General features: G+C 43.1%; 1 protein-coding gene across 1 annotated transcript; it reads right to left on the bottom strand.

The window, feature by feature from the left end:
* Positions 1–9,876: 9,876 nt before the first annotated feature.
* LOC130140756 (receptor-like protein kinase HSL1) lies at positions 9,877–13,078 on the bottom strand. The gene is made up of 2 exons (XM_056321067.1): positions 10,354–13,078; positions 9,877–10,241 (listed from the first exon to the last, which is right to left on the bottom strand). Exons 1-2 carry the CDS (start codon positions 12,986–12,988, stop codon positions 9,877–9,879), a joined length of 3,000 nt encoding a protein of 999 aa, XP_056177042.1. The 5' UTR covers positions 12,989–13,078.
* Positions 13,079–19,208: the final 6,130 nt, after the last annotated feature.

A 19,208-nucleotide genomic window follows, 5' to 3' on the forward strand; every position in this document is an offset into this window, starting at 1 on the left:
GACTTGGCCTATAGATTGGCATTGCCACCCAGACTTTCCAATATTCATGATGTTTTCCATGTATCTATGTTGAGAAAATATGAATCGGACCCTACTCATGTATTGGATTTTGAGACGATCGAGGTAGACGAAAGAGTAACCTATGTGGAGAAACCAGTACGGATCTTGGATAGAAGAGAACAAATTTTGAGAAATAAGACCATTCCGTTGGTCAAGGTCTTGTGGCAATATCATGACATGGAAGAAGCAACATGGGAGAGCGAAGAGGACATGCGAAACAAATATCCACATCTTTTTGAATGATCAGGTAATTCTGAATTTCGAGGACGAAATTTCTTTAGGGGGGAAGAGTTGTGACATCCGGAAATTTCGTAATCATATGTTTGTGACGTTAGAAATTTCTATGTTTGAAAATGATACTTAGATTTAAAGCTAAGTATTATTTTCGAGTTAGTATTCGTGTGGACGCGTAGGAATTTTCGTTGGATCGTATTTCGCGAAGCGCGGATTCGGAAACGTAATCGTACCGAGTCCGACGTGTTTCATATTTAGACGTTGTCGTGTGCGTTAATCGTAGTGCGGTATTAATTAGATTACCGTCGTCTTGGTAATTAGTGGGCATTATTATTATTATTATTGTTTTATCTTAGTTAAGTAAGGTTATTGCCGTAAGAAAAAGAGGGAAGAAATCTACTCAAAAATATCCTCTGGACTCTTATTTCCCTCACGTGGCTGTTGAAGAAGAGTTGACCGAATGCCATTTGTCCCCTTGGGCTAGACACCTAAGCCTTGGGTAATCATTTCCCTTGGCCAATACTCCTACGATTAAGCTGCTGATTTCTTCCACCTCGGCCTTGATGAAGAGATAAGATGCCACCCGTGAATACAATGAATTTACCCACCCCTTCGAATACCTCTCCGTTTTCACTTTCGCCGGGTAATTACCGAAGATCATTTTCACCCAAACCCATACTCTCTCCTTCACTTTCTACTCTCGCCATCACCGATCCAAAATTTCCGGAAGAGTTTTAACCTTTGGGGTGTTCAGATTCTGTTCAAGGTAAGTGAAAATTCTAGGTTTAAGCTAAGTAAATCTACTTGGCACTTGCAACTTGGTTGCTTGAGAAAGGTTATTTTGAGGTGCAATAGTGAGGTTGTGATGATGGTTGAATCTGTTTCTTGGTTTCGTGCAAGTTCAAATGGATGTGATTTGTTTCCTTAAAGTATGGCGATAATATCGGCAAGCGGAACGATTAAATCGGAATGAGTAAGTGTAAATTTTGAGGTGATTGTTGGGTTCTTACTATTGGTTTATGTATGTTTAAAAAGGGTAGAAAATCGTTTTACTCAAAGTGATGATTATGTTTATTGTGATACTCAAAGTGCTGATGATGTTTATTTGATTCTCCAAGGGATGTTTTTGTTTATTTTTGAACCGGGCAGATTTTTAATCCTCAAAATTTGGTTTTGTGTACCTTGAAACCTGCTAAGACTTTGTTATCAAAATCTGGTTTGTGTACTTTTGAACTCGCTCGGACTTTGCTATCAAAATCGGTTCTCGTCCACTTTTGAAAAATATTCAGATTTTACTTTCAGACTTTAACTTCATACTTTACCTTCAGACTTTACTTTCAGACTTTACCTTCAGATTTAACATCCAGACTTTGCAGTTCAGACTCTACTTTTAAAATTGCTTAGACTTTGCTGCTCAGATTTTACCGTTCATACTTACTATTCAGATTTTACTGTTCATCAGATTTTACTGTTCAGATTTACTATTCAGATTTTACTGTTCATAATTACTGTTTAGGTTACTGTTCAGACTTACTTATAAAACTGATTCAGACTTTATTGTTCAGAACCTACTTTTGAGTCTGAATTAGGTTCTGAGTCTGAATTTACTTCTGAGTCTGAACCCGCCTCTGAGTCTGAATTTACTTTTGAGTCTGAATTAGGTTCTGAGTCTGAATTTACTTCTGAGTCTGAATCCGCTTCTGAGTCTGAATCTGTTCCTGAGTCTGAACTTGCTTCTGATGACTCGAATTTGCTTCTGAACCCCAAATTGCTTATGAGCTGAGTTGCTACTGAGTTTGAAATGTATTGTTTCATGTTTAAATTGCTCGGATGATGCATTTCATGGCTTTAAAGTACAAAAACCGTGATGGCTCGGTATGGGACGGGCCAAAGCGGACTTTTGCATACAAATACTTGGTTGTCATGACTTGCATGGGAATAATATTAATTCCGTCGCCCATTTAGTGGTGTGTGATGATGCCCCGTGTGTCGGGATGCCCCGTTGGTCGGGATGCCCCGGGGAGTGTTTCGGGATGCCTCGGGAGTCGAGATGCCTCGGGAGTCGAGATGCCTCGTTGGTCGGGATGCCCCGGGTGTGTGCCGGGATGCCTCGGAGTTGGGATGCCCCGTTGGTCGGGATGCCCCGGGAGTGTTCGGGAGGATGAAGTAATGAATCTAATCGAATGAGCATAAATGTTTTACATCATGCTTGCGGTAAGTGAAAATATCATGGTATGTTGCATTATTCAGATTTTGCGGCACATCCAGACGGAAAAGGTATAACTTGCATTCAAGTTCTATGCGTATCGTTTGCTATGCATGCGTATGTGTTCAGGCCAGGGGTAGTGGTAAGCTGATTTTCCTAACTTAAAACTAGAGATTTCATTTGCTGGGCTTCGGCTCATTCCATCATTTTTTCAGATATGTAGGATGGATGTTCCACAGCCCCTACGTTTTGGAGTTCCTGTTCATTTTGATGCTGTTTATGAGGATGTGTTTGCGCCGGAGCTTGACGCTGTATATACTAAGTGTAGTTCTACGATATGGGTTGATGTGGGGCTTCCGGAATGGGTTTCTTATCTTTTTGTTGCTTGGTATTTCAACTTGGAGGGCGAGTTGATTGGCCCGTTGAGGGGCTTTGACCTAGACGATGGTGGTTCCGCGGCGGAGGGTGAAGTGATCGACCCGTGACGCCTTCGGACTTTAGGCGAGACTTTTGGATGAAGGTTCTAGTTGGAGATAGGCAACCCCGACCTACCCAGTTTTGTTTTTTGTACTTGTTTAATGCTTTGTCTGAGTTGTAAATCTGACAAGGGTTTATTAATGAGAAGAAAAAAATATTTTGACTAAATTTATGTGATATTCATGTCTAGGCTTTGTTTTCTGCTGGTCAATTTATTAATAATACTAATTGGTACGTGTCGCGCGTGACGTTCTGGGGCGTCACAACACGTGACATACATCCATGTCTACCACATCACAATATAGTTCATCATAATATTTTCCAATGGAGAATGGAATTTTACATTGCTCAGTCACCTAAATGCTTTCCGCTCCAGATTTAATCCACCCTAACGTATAGGGATTAAGATGCTTCTCCACGGGTATTCCCAGCTTCTTCACTGCCTCTTTCCCAATGATATTTTCCATGCTTCCACTATCAATAACCATAGTAAATATTTTTCCCAGAATAGTGCACCTACTTCGGAATAACTGATGGCGCTGCGAATCATCTTCCTGTTTTGGGGCCAATAGCATCTTACGCACCACACAATTTACTTCCCCTTCTTCTTCTTCTTCAAAATCGTCTTCTTCACCATCTGGCTCACAGCAATACCTATCTTCTTCCTCATCTCTCGCTGCTACGTTTACAGTTTTTCTCTGAGGGCATTCATTAGATCGGTGTCCAGGTTGATTATACCTGTAACACTTTATCGCGGCTGGTTTAGCATAGGGGTTAGGGTTCGCAGTTTTCTGTGCTTGCGTTCCCTTATCCCTCGGCTCGTTTATAGGACGCCTTTCTAATGCCTTATCTTCTTGATTTCGCCCTAGGTTGTTGCGGTTGTTGAAGCCGCTCTTCTCTATTGAACTGCTCGAACTGCTACCTCGATAATTTTCGTATGCTCTTTTTCTCTTATCTTGCTGCATCAATTCTACCTTCATCGCCACATTCTTCGCTTCAGTTAAATTTCATAGAAACTGTACCCCAATTTTATCTCGAACGAAGGATTTCAAACCATCAAGATATCTGGCCACCTATTGTCCCTCTATCTCCGATAGATTATTCCGCTTCGCCAATCTTATAAATTCGGCTGTATACTCATGTACAATCCGATTGCCTTGCTGGCAACGTTGGTACTGCTGGAACATAATCTGCTCATAGTCGGGTGGAAGGAACTCCTGTTTCAGCAGCCTCCTCATCCTAGTCCAAGTTTGAACTCTCTTTTTCCCTTCTCGCTCCCTCTTATTCTGCGATCTCTCCCACCATGCAGACGCACCCTCCTTTAATTTACAGGCTACTAATCGCACCCTTTTCTCACTAGGGATCTCCATATAATCGAAAAATCTATCTATATCAGCAATCTAATCTATAAATTCTTCTATGCCCAGACTTCCATTAAAATAAGGAATATCGACTTTTAATTTAAAGTCGTTACCTTCACGATCGTCGTAACGTCGTCTTCCATCTCTCTTATCATATCCTCTTTGAAATCCTCCATGACGATGTCTGCCGCCATAATCAGCACGTTTCTCATCAAAATAATCGTTTTCTTCTTCTTCCAAACTCTCTGAAAACAGAGGGTTATTTTGCCTGCGGACAGGAATAGGCCTATCAACAGGATCACCGCGAGCAAGATCTGCACCCGGTCTTCTACTATTTCGCCGATTCCGGTTCACATCAATGCCGAGACCTTCGAATCGATCTGTTAACTCGTCAAATCGTTCTTCGAAACAATGAAGACTTTGATCGATTCGTTGATCCAAGCGTTCCATTAAACGTTGCTCCAAACGTTGCAGCGTGTCGTCCCCAAGGATTGGGGCTCCAGTCTCCTGATCATTGTCACGAAGACCACCGCCAGTCGCCATAGGTTTTGATACCACCTGACGCAGCGTTCAGCAAGTAATTAAAGCAAAATCTTGTTTAGAAAGAAATCCCGAAATTCAATATTGATGATAATGTTCTGTTTTTCTCAAAAAGAACCCTAAAACAAGCTTATATATCCCTAAACCAAACCCTACTAGGACTATAAAGCATAAAATATCAAAATTACAAAACTGCCCTTAAAATTAAAACCCATAAAAAAATTAAAATAATAGAAAAGCCCATGTAAACGATTTCGAATCGCTAAAATCCATCGTTAGTCACAGCCAAAGGCAGTGAGTTGTGTTCAGACCGCCGTTTCACTTCAAACGACCGAATTTGAGCTCGATCCGATGTCGTCAACCGGGTTCGCCGGTTCTAGTCGCATCACCGTTTTGCCTTCCATTTGGACTTCTGCCTGTCCAACCGGTCCAGAAATGCACCACTAATAGATTCTGCATCACGTAGTTACATTATAGTTAAGTGAAATAGCTATATAAATCAATCCATTATTAGGTAGTAGTACAGGCGAAGATTGAAAACTATTCGTTGGCATAGGCATAACCCCCTCCATCCATAAAGTTACAATTACTTATTTGATATATTTATTATTTGTTTTTATGGAGGAAAATTGGAAAATAATACAACAAGATGTACGTAAGTCTACACAAATATAGCTTATCCATCTGCAATCCTGTTACATGACGTAGCAGGATCTTTAATCACCCATGCACTCAACAATCAGTAGAGACTTAATGATGTTCAACAAAATTATCTTGTCTACTCAAACTATCAGCATACTTTATCTGAAAAGTAACAAGATTTTGCATGAACATGATGGTCTAAATTATCGGCAATTACGTGCTTCAATAAATTTGGGCAATACATAAATCTGATCCAAACCACACACATGTGAAGCAAATAGTCTCTGTAGAGAGCCATAGTCCCTGGCCCTACAAATGGACACTTTTAACAGTTGGGTGGATGATATGAAATTTGACTTGCTTAAAAGAAGGCAAGAGATAGAGGAGTCATTTATCAAAGCAAACAACGGTTTTTGTTGACTTCAAACATAAGAGGCAAGACATGACCTACCGCGCATTTGGGAAAAGTTTTTGCGTAAATGCAAAAGACTTTTAGAGTAGATGGTTTTCACAAATGCATATTGTGATATCCCTGAATTAACTCACTGAGATATTATCTGCTTTGACCTGTCCCATACCCATACCGAGTCTCGTGATTTTGTTCTTTTACATACAGGAGAACACCTTCACTGGAGGTTACCTATCTTGATAGTGCTATAATTTGAGCATACTTAACTTTGGAGTTTCAAAGCAAAACTCGTTGTTACGTTAAAAGGCGTCTCAGTAAGTTAATTCCAGTTTTCACATATATATCTAAAAAATGCTCTATCTCTTATCGGTGTACAGTTTGGTTCATTCCCGCCCTCTTTGCCATCCTAGAAACCTACTAGAAGTTGCTCCTTGTCCAGATCCTTTAGCCCCGGCGACTACTCCCCACCCTCATCGGACCAAGTCGTTATAAGCCCACTAGCTTCCGCATGGTTTGTCCCCTAACCACACACCTATTGAAGGCGGTCCCGCTCTGATATCATATTGTGACATTCTTGGATTAACTAACTAAGGTATTGTCCGCTTTGGCCCGTCCCATATCGAGCCTCATGATTTTGTCTTTTCGCGTATAGGCTAGCATCTTTCTCCAAGGTCACCCATCCTGATAGTGCTTTAGCCTGAACACGCTTAACTTTGGAGTTCTAAAGCAAAGTTTGCCATTACGTCAAAATGTGCCTCCGTGAGTAAATTCCAACTTTTACATATGTATATATATCCCAAAATCGTTCTCTCCTTGTTCGGTATACAGTTCGGTTCATTCCCGCCCCTTTGCCATCCTAGAAGCTTGGCAAGAGCAGCTCCTTGTCCAGGCCGTCATGTCATGACGATTACTTTCTGCCCTCGTCAGATTGGAACTACACATATAGTGCTTGGTAAACACATTTTGTAAACTTTGATATTCGATCTAAAAAGTATTTTAAAGAAAAAAAAAACAGGCTAGGATGAGCTCGCTTAAGGGCCGACCCAGATTGGAACTACACATATAGTGCTTGGTAAACACATTTTGTAAACTTTGATATTCGATCTAAAAAGTATTTTAAAGAAAAAAAAATCAGGCTAGGATGAGCTCGCTTAAGGGCCGACCCAGCTCAACCGAGGGCCGTCGCGAGCCCAACTAAGGGCTCCAAGGTCGAGACACCCCAGGCATGGCCACACTGGGATCGTGCGACCTCGGTGAGCCTCGCGATGAATAGATCTATAGTGAGCATCGACGGGAGATCTAGTGCCTTGACAAGCCTCGTGACCGGCAACGCGACCCTTGGCGATTGACAACAGATATGGAGTGAAATAGTACCTGTGAGAGGGAGAGATTGTAACTGAGGGCAACACATGCATAAGAGATATTAATGAAGGCAAGATTGGGAAAAAAATTCATTAAACCCCGAAAGCAGCAATTTTGAAATGTTGAAAGCCAATGCTAGTCCCAAGTTGTATTGGGCTTTTTAGCAATTACAAAGCTGAACTTTGGCTTGGAGGCCTTTGCGGTTGTGTCACTTAATGCCTCAACTTTGGTACAAAGACCTTTAGAGGCCCAAAAGACTTTGGGAATGCTCTCTCCAACGCACCCTTAGATGTTTTACTTTTGTTTTTCTCCCTCCTTTCCTTTTTCTTGGGGAAAATAGTTTTGCTAAGCTTATCTCCCAAATTTTATGAATTACTTCTATGACATTCGGAATTTTTTAGGTTCAATAATATTATTTGGGATGTAAAGTTAAACATTAATTAACTGGGAGTATTGGATGGCACGCATGGAATCTCGGGTGGATTATTAATTTTGTGACATACGAAAAGTGCGAAGGATGATTTTCGTGACCCTAATTGCCCCGAGTTTGATGCGTTAAGATTGAATTGATAGATATTGAAACGTGCGTTGATGGTGTAGAGTGACATAATTGATTTATCACCATATTGATTGTTGAAAGGGACTGATATGCTCCGAATTACATATTTGATGATTTTCAAGTTTTAAACTTACCGAGTTGACATTTTCCTAATGGTTGATATCTTTTCGCCATTGGATCAACTGATGAAGTGGCGACAAGACCCACAGAACCATGAAGCAAGTGGGAGTGTATGAAATGATAATCTATTTTAATATGCTTTGTGCACTCATGGAAAAAAATCATTGTATGCTATTTGGATTGTGATATTGGCCAACAATATCACCTAAATAGGGTGAATTGGTGATTTTAAAGAACTTAACAAATAAATATGGAATTAGAACTGTCGAGTGAATATGGGTGTGACAGTGAAAAACAGAGTGATATGAAGAGGTTTCGATAACATCTAGGAGTGTAGTAATGAATATGAGCAGGATTAGTGAATAGTGCACTCAAAGTTTAAAGTAATTTGGCTTAGTTTAAGCTTATGTCAACTCTCCTAGCTAACGGTCTACTGGATGGATTCCACTAAAAATCTTCTTGAAGTTATACTAGAATGTGCCGTTAAATATGATGTCATAGTGACATCGGCAAGCCGCAGGAGGTTGTCACACAAGAGACACTCGGGTGCGTGATCTCACGCGCAGAAGACTTGGATAGCGTGTGAGGGCGCGTGGTAGTGGTTCCGGCGACGGCATTTGCTGGGTTGGACTCGTTAAAGGATGAGGAATCTATTTCTGGTGTTTGTCGTAGAAAATCGCCAACTAATGACTATGGAAAGGCACTTACAGGCGACGACATCAGTGGACCTTGGCGGCGCGTGGTGGATGTGCGGTGGCTTCCGGAATTTGTTGGTGACCAATTTTTTAGGGTCTTGTTTGTCTGAGGATAATGAGTTTGATGATGTTGTTTGTTTTTCGAATTTAGCAACGAGATCATCTGAACAACAATCAAGGGCAGTGGTTTGGTGACGAACGGATACTCACGCGGGTGTGGCAACATTGCTATAATACCATATGACTCAATAGCAGCTTCCTTGGACAAAAGTAGCTCTCATATCAAGTTAAGAATAATGTGAAAAAGTGAATCGGAGAATTTTCTATATATTTTGATGTGTTATAGGCCGTTCTGGATGACTATGTGTCCGTTTGGTTCAACTTTGAAAATGCTACTTGGGGGAATGCAAATACCTTTGGGTGAAAGCCCATTGGGGAAATGCAAATGGTGTTTGGTAAAAATATTTTATAAAGCTACTTTGGCCAAAATATAGTGTTTGGTGAATTATTTTTGCAAATGGACTTTGGGAATAAAAAACCTAACTTACCCTTCGCCGAAGCCGGCGAGCCAGATCTGGCGCCGGCGGCCGTTGCCTGAGGTCGGGCGACCGCCGGCGGGCCAGATCTAGGGCCAGCGGCCGTCGCCCGAGACCGGGTGACCCTCGGCGAGGGTCGCGGGACCCAAGCGGACGCCTGAGTCGCGCGATCCAGGAGGCCGGTGCCTTGGTCGCGTGACCTTAGGCGGCCGTCGCCCGGGTCGCGCCACTTAGGCGGCCGCCGCATGGGTCGCGCGACCCTGTGCGGCGGCCGCCCGGGTCCCGTGACCCTTGCCGAGGGTCGCCCGGCCTCGGGCGATGGCCGCAGGCCTCTTGCCGGCCCGATCCGGCGCCGGCGTCCCTTGCCGGCCACCTCACGAAGAAGAAGATGAACAATACACACGAGGGGCAAAACCGGAATAAGCCAAAATAACTAAGGGTAGTTTGGGGATAAAAAAATTTTGGTTCAGCATTCCAAATGCTAGCATTTGGCAAATGCTGATCCAAATGGTTCAGCATTTAAAAGGGGCTTTCGGCCTCGAAAGCCCCTTTTAAATGCTGAACCAAACGGGCCCTATCTAAAGTAAAAAATATATTATAACATAAAATACAATCAATTAAAATTAATTAAGGAAGATAATTATTTCTCTAATGGACACAATAATTTTCCTCGTTTTAGGAATTTCCGAGGAGGGGCGACGTTGAACTTGTGTCCGGATTTCTTCTCGACATATTGCTACGTTTGAGCAGCACTTGCTGTACCTTCTTCATTGTGGGCCTCATGGAAGGCAGCGTCGCAGTGCAAAAGATGCCAAGCTCAAAGACGTTGCTTATTTCACCTAGGTACGAGTCGTCCTTGATCTCCTCATCTATTGCATCAGATATCGGCTTGCCATCTTGGATGTGATGCAATGCCCAATCAGCGAGGCACATGTCTTCGTCCCTGTCGATAGCTTCCCTCCCGGTGGTCAGTTCCAATAGAACGACCCCAAAGCTATAAACGTCAATCTTCTCATTAACTCTTGTCGTATGAGCATACTCTGTTATTCAACAAAGAAAAGGCAAGACAAAACTAAATATTCTTGCTGGTAGGGTGTGAGGAAGTTGAGCTTTTGTAGCTGAAATGAACTCGTGTTAAGTGAATAGACAAACCTGGTGGAAGATAGCCGAAAGAACCGGCAACACCTGTCATCGTTACAGCTTCTCCGTGCTTGGTCAACATCCTTGCAAGGCCGAAGTCAGCAATTTTTGCATTGAACTCGGAGTCTAAGAGAATGTTGCTAGATTTCACGTCTCGGTGGATGATGGGCGGTGAACAATCACTGTGCATATAGCGAAGTCCTTTAGCTGCTCCTACCGCAATCCGCAACCTTTTGGGCCAATCCAAGATCATATTGTTGGCTACACCTGAGACAGGCGACGATCTTTTTGTCTTGTGAAGCCAATGGCCCAGGCTGTGATTTTCCATGTACTCGTACACTAGGAGTTTCGAGTTCTCGCAAGAAATACAACATAACAATTTGATAATGTTCATATGCCTTATGTTCCCAAGTATCTCCACTTCTGCTAAGAATTGCTTCTCCATCATCTCGTCTAACTTTCGGTTATTCGAAATCCTTTTCACGGCGACAGCATCACCAGAATGATTCACGGTAATGCGATATACTTTCCCTGATCCGCCACTTCCAATTACATTATGCTCCTTCAATCCCGGCATAATATTCCGTTCCGTAAAATTCAACCTTTGGTATGGGATCAGTTTTGGAGTTGAATTGAACCCGTCCCTCTTCTTTCTGGAAGCTCTGATAGTGAATAGCACTGCCAACAAAACGAACATCGCTGCGGCAATGGCCAAGATCACGATCATGGCGAAATTGGTACGGGATTGAGAATTGCACATATTGAGCTTCATGAACGAATAGGATGAACAGAGGCCGGGGTTGTTCAGGAAACTGGCCTCAAATGCGGGGTTCTCTAACTCTTCGTTCTCTAATTCGAACGGGACTCGTCCGGTGAGACGGTTGCAGGATAAATTCAGAAGGGTCAGCTTCAGCGAGCTGATTTCAGGAGGAATGGAGCCAGACAGTTGGTTTACAGACAGGTCCAGCTGCCCAAGTACCAGTAGGGAACCGAATTCGCTAGGAATGGGTCCCACCAATCGATTGTGACTAAGATTCAGAGTTCTCAAGGATTTCCATGAAACAATAGCTGTGGGAAGATTCCCGGAGAGCTCGTTCTGACCTAGCAAAAGTATCGTCAGAGAAGGAAGCTCGGTCAATTCAGTTGGAACCGTGCCACTGAGGAGGTTATTACTGGCATCAAACACCCTCAAGTTCCTCCACGAAGACACTGTACTCGGAATCTCGCCAAAGAATCTGTTGTTGCTCATCTCGATCCGAGTGAGGTTTGTGGACAGCTCCTTGGGAAGTTCGCCAGTTAATCGATTACGACTCAAGATCAAAGACGTCAAGTACGGTGACACCCAGAGTCCTCCAGGCACGGTGCCAGTGAATCCATTGTTGTTCAACATAACGACCAACAAAGTACTGCAATTTCCAAGTGACTCCGGCAACTCCCCGCTGAGATTGTTGTCCATAACCGCCAACCCGATCAGTGTGCCGCCATGGCACGTTTGTTCAGGCAATGTGCCGGTCAAGTTGTTGTAGGCCACTTCGAACCTTTTGAGTGCAGAAAACTTGCCGAAGTCCGGGGGGATCGTGCCTGATAAATTGTTGTTGGACAGCCTGACATCGCTCAAAGCAGGAAGATGCCCAATACCTTCTGGGATTCTACCGGACAATCGATTGAACTCTAAATTCAACTCGGATAGGTCCTGGAGCTTCCCAAAATCTTCAGGTATGGTCCCCGCCAAATTATTGTCTGACAGATCGATCACGCTCAGGTTCGCTGCGCTCATGGCCTGAGGGATCGACCCGACCACATTAGTCATGTACACGTATAGCTCCCTCAAATTTCTCAGAGCAAAAATGCTGCCCGGGATCTCTCCTGTCAGTAGATTCATCCCCAAATCCAAATGCTCGAGAGCCTCCATATCACCGACCGTCTCTGGGATTCCGCCATACAGGTTTGTTTGCGCCATCGAGAAGAATTGCAGCTTCTTCAGGGCGGTGAAGTTCTGTGGTAGCTGTGACGGTGTGAACTTGTTGTTGAACTCGAGCCTCAGTTCTTCGAGATCGGAGAGGCTAAAAATCTCTTCAGGGTAAGTGCCGTTGTACTCGGACATGTAAAGGTGAAGGATCCTCAGCTTCCGCAGCCTCGCGATCGACGCTGGGACGTCGAACGAGAAACTGGTGGCGGCGAGAATCAGGACCTGAAGATTAGCCATCCGGTTGATGTTGGATGGAATAGGACCTTCGAAGTAATTCTGGGACAGGTCGAGATACACGAGCTCAGAACAGTTGTAGAGAACTGTTGGAAACTCTCCAGGAATATTGTTGTTGGAGACATTGAGCTTTGTCAGATTCTTGAGGTCACAGATGATTGGGGGCATCGAATAATTTATGTTCAGGAATACAAGATTGAGCTCGGTGATCGAGCCATTTTGGCATGTGATCTCGGGCCATGTGCAGTGGGAGGATGAATTGGAGGCGATCCAGTGGGCGAGGGAAGATGGGTCATGCCAGGATTGCCTCAGTTTCAACAGGACTTGCTGTTCTTGATCTTGGATTTGAGACTCTGCAAAATGGAAGAGGGAGCAGAGGAAGACGAGACAGGGAATGCAGAAGAAGAAGTGAATAGGAGGAGGTGATGAGGTTAGTCTCGGCATAATTGAAGGTCGTTCAGAGTTTTTTTCTGGTTAGACACTCTCCGGTGTCCGAGCTAGAGATCTATCAGCTCAACATGAAGCAAAACGTGATAGTTTGCTTTTGTTTATTGCTTCGGCAGAGCCCAAAGGTTTGTAACCCCGTTTCAAAGTGTGAAATTTGGAGGGTCCTTAGATGATGGATGGGTGTGCATGAAATTGTTCATTTTTTATCTTTTCCATTTTGCTACACTGATGTCTAGTCTCAGTCAACGGATGAAAGAGGGAAGAGTCAAAGAGCCAATGATAATCCCCTTAATATAGTTACAGAACAGTAGCCATAAGAAAGAATGCTATAAGATCAATAAGAATTATTTAGAGTCATAAACAAAGTGAAGAGATCAATGTCTATCATTCAATCGAATTTACACAGCGTAGTTGGACATTCAGATTTCTTACAACACATGAAAAAGAAATCGTGAGAACTCCACATAGAGTCTGACAGAAAAACACGAGTCTTCGTACAAGTATTATTGTTGTGATTGGTTTTATCCATCGCATCACTTACAAAATAAGTCTGTTACGTAATCACCTCATTTACACACCTTCGAGGAAATTCAGGGGAACAACTGAAAGCCCTCCAATGTTTGAGCGTAGACCAGTCTCTATTTTTCCGTTCTTGTTGACCGGGTTTTGTTGGCTTTTGCCTTATCCCCTTCTTTGGTTTGGAAACAAAGAATTGGAAAATGCAGCTAAGCAAAGCAAGATGGTGCAAGACCTTGACCTGCTTTACGTCCCCTCACAATGTGAAGTAGATTAGCCAACGACAATCACGATTTGTACGTTGTGTACTTTCCACATAATGAACCAATGAAGATTAATGGAAATAAGAGTATTCATCGCCAAACCCTCAGTACCTCCTTTAAAATCTCAATTTAAAATTTCAAAATAAGCTGGTTGCAATTTTAAGATTGAAAATAAAATATATCAAGCTGTTCACGGTTATAATAGCTTTGGAATCTTGCAAATTAGTCTGTTCTTATTTAGCAATACAGGCGAAGATTAAGAACAACTCGCTGGTACAGGTAAAAATCGGCAAAAGTACACTACAAGTGCCATAACTTGTGTACGGCGATCATTTTGGTGTATAACTTTTTTTCGGATCACTTTGGTGCAAGTCGGAGCAAAGAGATCACTTTAGTGCCAATTTGGTCGGAAATCCGACGTGGCATTTTTATTAATTTTTCGCCGACGTGGCTCGGGAGGCTCGGTCAGCGTGTAATAGCATTTTTAATTTTAAATAATTTTTTTAGCGTATACATCAGCATTTTTAATTTTAAATATTTTTTTTTCCTTTTTTTTCTTCTTTCCTTTTTCTTTTCTTTTTTTTTCTTTTCTCCCCTCGCCGGTCGGTTGCCGGTGGCCGGCCGGCCACCGGCGAAGCCCGGGAAGGGCTGGACGAGGGCGGCCTTGCCCATGGCCGGCGAGGGCGGCCGACCCTCGCCGGCGACAGGAGAGGCCAGCCAGGCGAGGCCGCCCCTCGTCGGCCCAAGCGAGGCTGCGCCTCGCCCGACGCCGGCGAGGGCGAAGGAAGCCCTCGCTCGGGCGGGCGAGGGTCGCCCTCGCCGGCTCGGGGCGGGCGACCCTCGCCGGCGTCGGGCGAGGGTCGCCCTCGTCGGATCTCGGCGAGGGTGACCCTCGCCCGCGTCGGGCGTCGGGAGAGGGAAGCCCTCGCCCGGGCGGGCGAGGGTCGCCCTCGCCCGAGTCGGGCGTGGGCGACCCTCGCCCGACGCCGGCGAGGGTCGCCCTCGCCGGATCCGGCGAGGGCGACCCTCGCCGGCGAGGGCGAGGGCGCCCTCGCCCTGGGCGGCGAGGCGGCCTCGCCTCGGGCCGGCCTCTCCCGTCGCCGGCGAGGGTCGGCCGCCCCTCGCCGGCCATGGGCAAGGCCGCCCTCGCCCAGCCCTTCCCGGGCCGGCCGGTGGCGAGCCGGCGAGGGAAAAGAAAAAAAAGAAAAGAAAAGAAAAAGGATAGAAGAAAAAAAAAAGAAAAAAAATATTAAAAATTAAAAATGCTGACTGTACATGCTTAAAAAATTTATTTAAAATTAAAAATGCTGACTGTACACGCTGACTCAACCTCCGGCGAGCCACGTCGGCGTAAAAAATTAATAAAAAATGCCACGTCGGATTTCTGGCCAAATTGGCACTAAAGTGATCTCTTTTGCTCCGACTTGGCACCAAAGTGATTCGAAAAAAAGTTATGGCACCAAAGTGATCGTCGTACATAAGTTATGGCACTTGTGATGTACTTTTGCCGGTAAAAATCCCATCCATCCATAAAGTTACAATCGGGTATTTGACACTTCCATTATTTTATTTTTCTAGGAAAAATTAGAAAATAATACAACAAGATGTATGTAAGTCTAAAATGAATATAGTTTATCTATCTGCAATCTTGTTACATGATGTAGCGGGATCTTTGATCACTCATACGCTCGATAAGTAGTAAAAACTTAATAATGTTTAAAAAAAACGCTTGTCCACTCAAACTATCATCATATTATATCTGAAAAATGACAAGATTTTGCATGAGCATTAATAGTCTAAATTATCGACAATTACGTACTTCAACAAATTTGGGCAATGACCACCCGCCTGGGTGGCGCTGCTGGAAAGGGCACTCTTCCTCTCGCAAAAGGTTGAGTGTTCGAATCCCGGGCGTCGCAGGGTGACTTAACCGGTGCACGTGTGTGGTGGCTAGCACGTGTCGCCCCCAGGGTTTACCTCCCGGCTGTCGGCCGTGCGGGGGTTCCTTGGGTTACCAAAAAAAAAAAAAACAAAAAAAAAACAAATTTGGGCAATGCATAAATCTGATCCAAACCGCACACACGTGAAGCAGATAGACTGTGTAGAAATAGATAATCCCTAGCCCTACAAATGGACACTTTTAAGAGTAAGGTAGATGACGTGAAACTCAACTTACTAATAAGAAGGCAAGAGAAAAAAGAGTCATTTATCGAAGCAAAGAACGATTTTTGGTGACTTCAAAGCTCGGAGGCAAGACATGACTTTCAGTGCATTTGGGAGAGCGTTTGGGAAAAAGCCTTTGCAGAAATACAAAAGACTTTAGAGTACATGGTTTTTACAAAATGCGAATAGTGTTTGGTAAACACTTATTCTACAAAATTTAATATCCAATCTGAAAAAAAAAAAAATCTGGATGAGCTCATCTAAGGGCCGACCCAATTCCATTGAGGGCCGCCGCAAGCCCAAGCAGGGGTTTCAAGGACATGTGACCCCAGGCACAGTAACGCCTAGGTCACTCAACCTCAACAAGCGTCGCGACGAGTGGCTCCGAATGACCATCAATGAGCAGATCTAGAGCCTTGGCGAGCCTCATGACCCTTGACAAACAAATTTGGAGCCTTGATGAGCCTCACGATCAACGATCGACAAACATATCTAGAGTGAAAAACAGTTACTGTAAGAGGAGGAGAGACTGTAACTGAGGGCAATACATGAATGCGATATATTAATGAAGGCAAGATTGGAAAAAAAAAGTTCACTAAACCCTAAAAGCAACATTTTCGAAATGCCGATAGCCAATGCTAGTCCCAAGTTGCATTGGGCTTTTTAGCATTTGCAAAGCCGAACTTTGGCCTAAAGGCCTTTGTGATTGTATTACTCAATGCCTCAACTTTGGTATAAGAGCCTTTAGAGACCTAAAGGACTTTGGGAATGCTCTCCCAAACGCACCATTAGATGTTTTACTTAAGTTTTTCTCCCTTTATTCCTTTTTCTTGCGTGGATCATGATCGATGTCATCCTAGCTAAATAGTTTTATAGGGACATCTCCCAGATTTTTGTGAGTTACTTTCTCACGATTAGGTCTTGCATTTAAACTAATTGAGATTAGAGATTCTCAAGAATGGCTTTCTTATGATTAAGTCTTACTATGAAATTTATGCTGGGATGTTAATGTTGTCCAATGCGTTAGTTCTGATTCTGTTCATCAACTCAGGTAGCTCAACTTTTGGAACTGGAGCTGAGCAATGCCATCTAATAGGGCTAAAACCAGCTCACGAGTTGCAATGTAGGAAAACGAGTTTGTTTTGGTTAATGCAATATGTGGATTATCCAACCCACAGAGAGACAAAGAAAGTTTACAAAACCAGACAACTTCAACCGACAGCTTCTACTGTCTCGGATTGGCGGCCGTAGTTATAAAAAGATTAAATCTCAACCGTTCATTATGATTATTTTAAGAGTCTATCAGCAAAAACTTTTTAGACCATAATTCTGGTCAAACATATCTCATCAATGCTCCATTCTAATCAAAGAATGATTCCTTCAGGGTTTTTATTGGAAATCTAAAAGAAAAAAAAACGACACTTGTTACCTATTTGCGCATGGCCGAGTTGGTGGGCGCTTTCCTTCTCTCCTTAGAGGTTCTAGATTCGAATTCCCGCTCGGTTCCGTAATTTAAGTGGGGGACCCTGGCGGTGGGTTGCTGGATTGGTCTCCCCCGAGGTATAGGCGCCCCGATTATCCGTGCGGGCTCGTCCCCAGGGAATGGTGGCGGATCCTCGATTACCAAAAAAAAAAAAAAACGACACTTATTTAATTGGATGAGCAAGATATCTACCTCTAAAAGCACTTGCTTAGGCAAGTATAAGATCGAATATAATGACTTTTCTTTAAAAAATGATCGGCCCTTGGCAAACCTAGCTAGGGGTTGAGGTCGGAAAATCGTGGCTAAATATACTTTATCATATCAAGCATATTATTTAGGATATGTTTAATTTTCTTCATAAAAAAATTTAGACTAGACAAGCCTGGTTGGGCGGGCTGGGACTCAAAAGAAAATGGAAAAATTATTAGGTACCTTTGGCATATGCTAGCCCGTTTTGCAAGAACCATTAGGTCATGTGGGACCCACGTAGGACCCACATGATCTAATGACTCGTGTAGAGTGGGCTAATGTATGTCGAGAGTACCAAAAGGATAATGAAGAAAATAGTTTGTCCAAGTCTGCCCGATCTGTACGTTAGGGATGTAATAGATCTAGGTCATGATTAACTTTATTTTCTGCTTAATACATCGCATTGTGTTATGTATTATTATTAAGGTGAAACGGCTTGACACATACCTCTAGAATGCAGATGATAATGGAATTAAGGGTTAAGTGCACTAGAAGTCCTATAAACTTATCAAGTTTGTGCAATTAAGTCCCTTTGTTAGCTTCGTTCAATTTGACTTACGGAAAAATGTTGACGTGACATTTTTTTTTATTAATTTGCCTCTTCTACGTGGCATTTTGTTGCGAAGGTCAAGAGAGAAGTGCAAGTGTTGATAATATTTCCTGTTATAACATATACCATCCTTACAATTTTTAGTGATGTGAATGTAGGCAGTTTTAGGAATCCACAGTTCTCTGTTTTGATGTGAATCTATGCAGTCCTGTTTGAATAAAATCAATGAAGCTTTGAGAGGAATTCACTTTCGAGACTAGATTTAACGGGGAAGAGGTGTGCATTTGGTTTGATTATTCAGGGGTGAACTACTGGTGGATTTCGGAACAATCTGCATAGATATTGTATCACATATTAGCATGATCTGCATAAATTTTTCGCAGGTTATCAGCAGGTGAAAATCATTCGTATAAAAGTCGATCCTGCACATTGGGGCCCATGGATCACAAAAGACTTGCTGATTTGAAGGTATAGAGAACTGATACTTTACTCCTAGAATCATCTTTCACATTCAACAGATTCCTGAATTCAATGTGCATAGTGCAAACCAGCACCATGAGTCATAGCTTGAAGCCTTGTTAAGGCCAAGAGCAAACCACTCAACACATAGCACCGAGCTTCACTTCCCAAAATCATCTTTTTTCTCGGTGGGTTTCAACTGATGAGCAGAGCTGATGGCGCAAAACATTAAAATACAAATGAATGCAGACACGGGCGATTATTAAGAAAAGATAAATCTACTTAACAAATACTAATCACACCATCTCACAGTTATCTCCGAAAGTTCTAATCACCAAAAACAAAAACAAAAGAAACAGAGAAATGAACGAACTGACAAATTTCCTACTTAAGTTGCAGTAAAATTTGACAATGAAAAGAACTCACTGACTAACAATCCAGAGTTCCAGCAGCTACAGATCCATGACTCCACCGAGTACATTTTGTTAACTTCATAATAAGAAAAAAAGAATATAAGAGCACTAAAGATGTGTT

Source organism: Syzygium oleosum, unplaced genomic scaffold (assembly GCF_021117445.2).
Source record: "Syzygium oleosum isolate NSW1041296 unplaced genomic scaffold, Sole_v2.1 Sole_v2.21, whole genome shotgun sequence".
In the NCBI taxonomy this organism is placed as follows: Eukaryota; Viridiplantae; Streptophyta; class Magnoliopsida; order Myrtales; family Myrtaceae; genus Syzygium; species Syzygium oleosum.

What these genes read in the sequence shown, in the direction of transcription:
- LOC130140756 (XM_056321067.1), bottom strand. Translation starts at nt 12,988, where the DNA reads ATGCCGAGACTAACCTCATCACCTCCTCCTATTCACTTCTTCTTCTGC. An exon ending in TTTCGGCTATCTTCCACCAG is followed by an intron (nt 10,242 to 10,353) that starts GTTTGTCTATTC and finishes GTTGAATAACAG; the next exon opens with AGTATGCTCATACGACAAGA.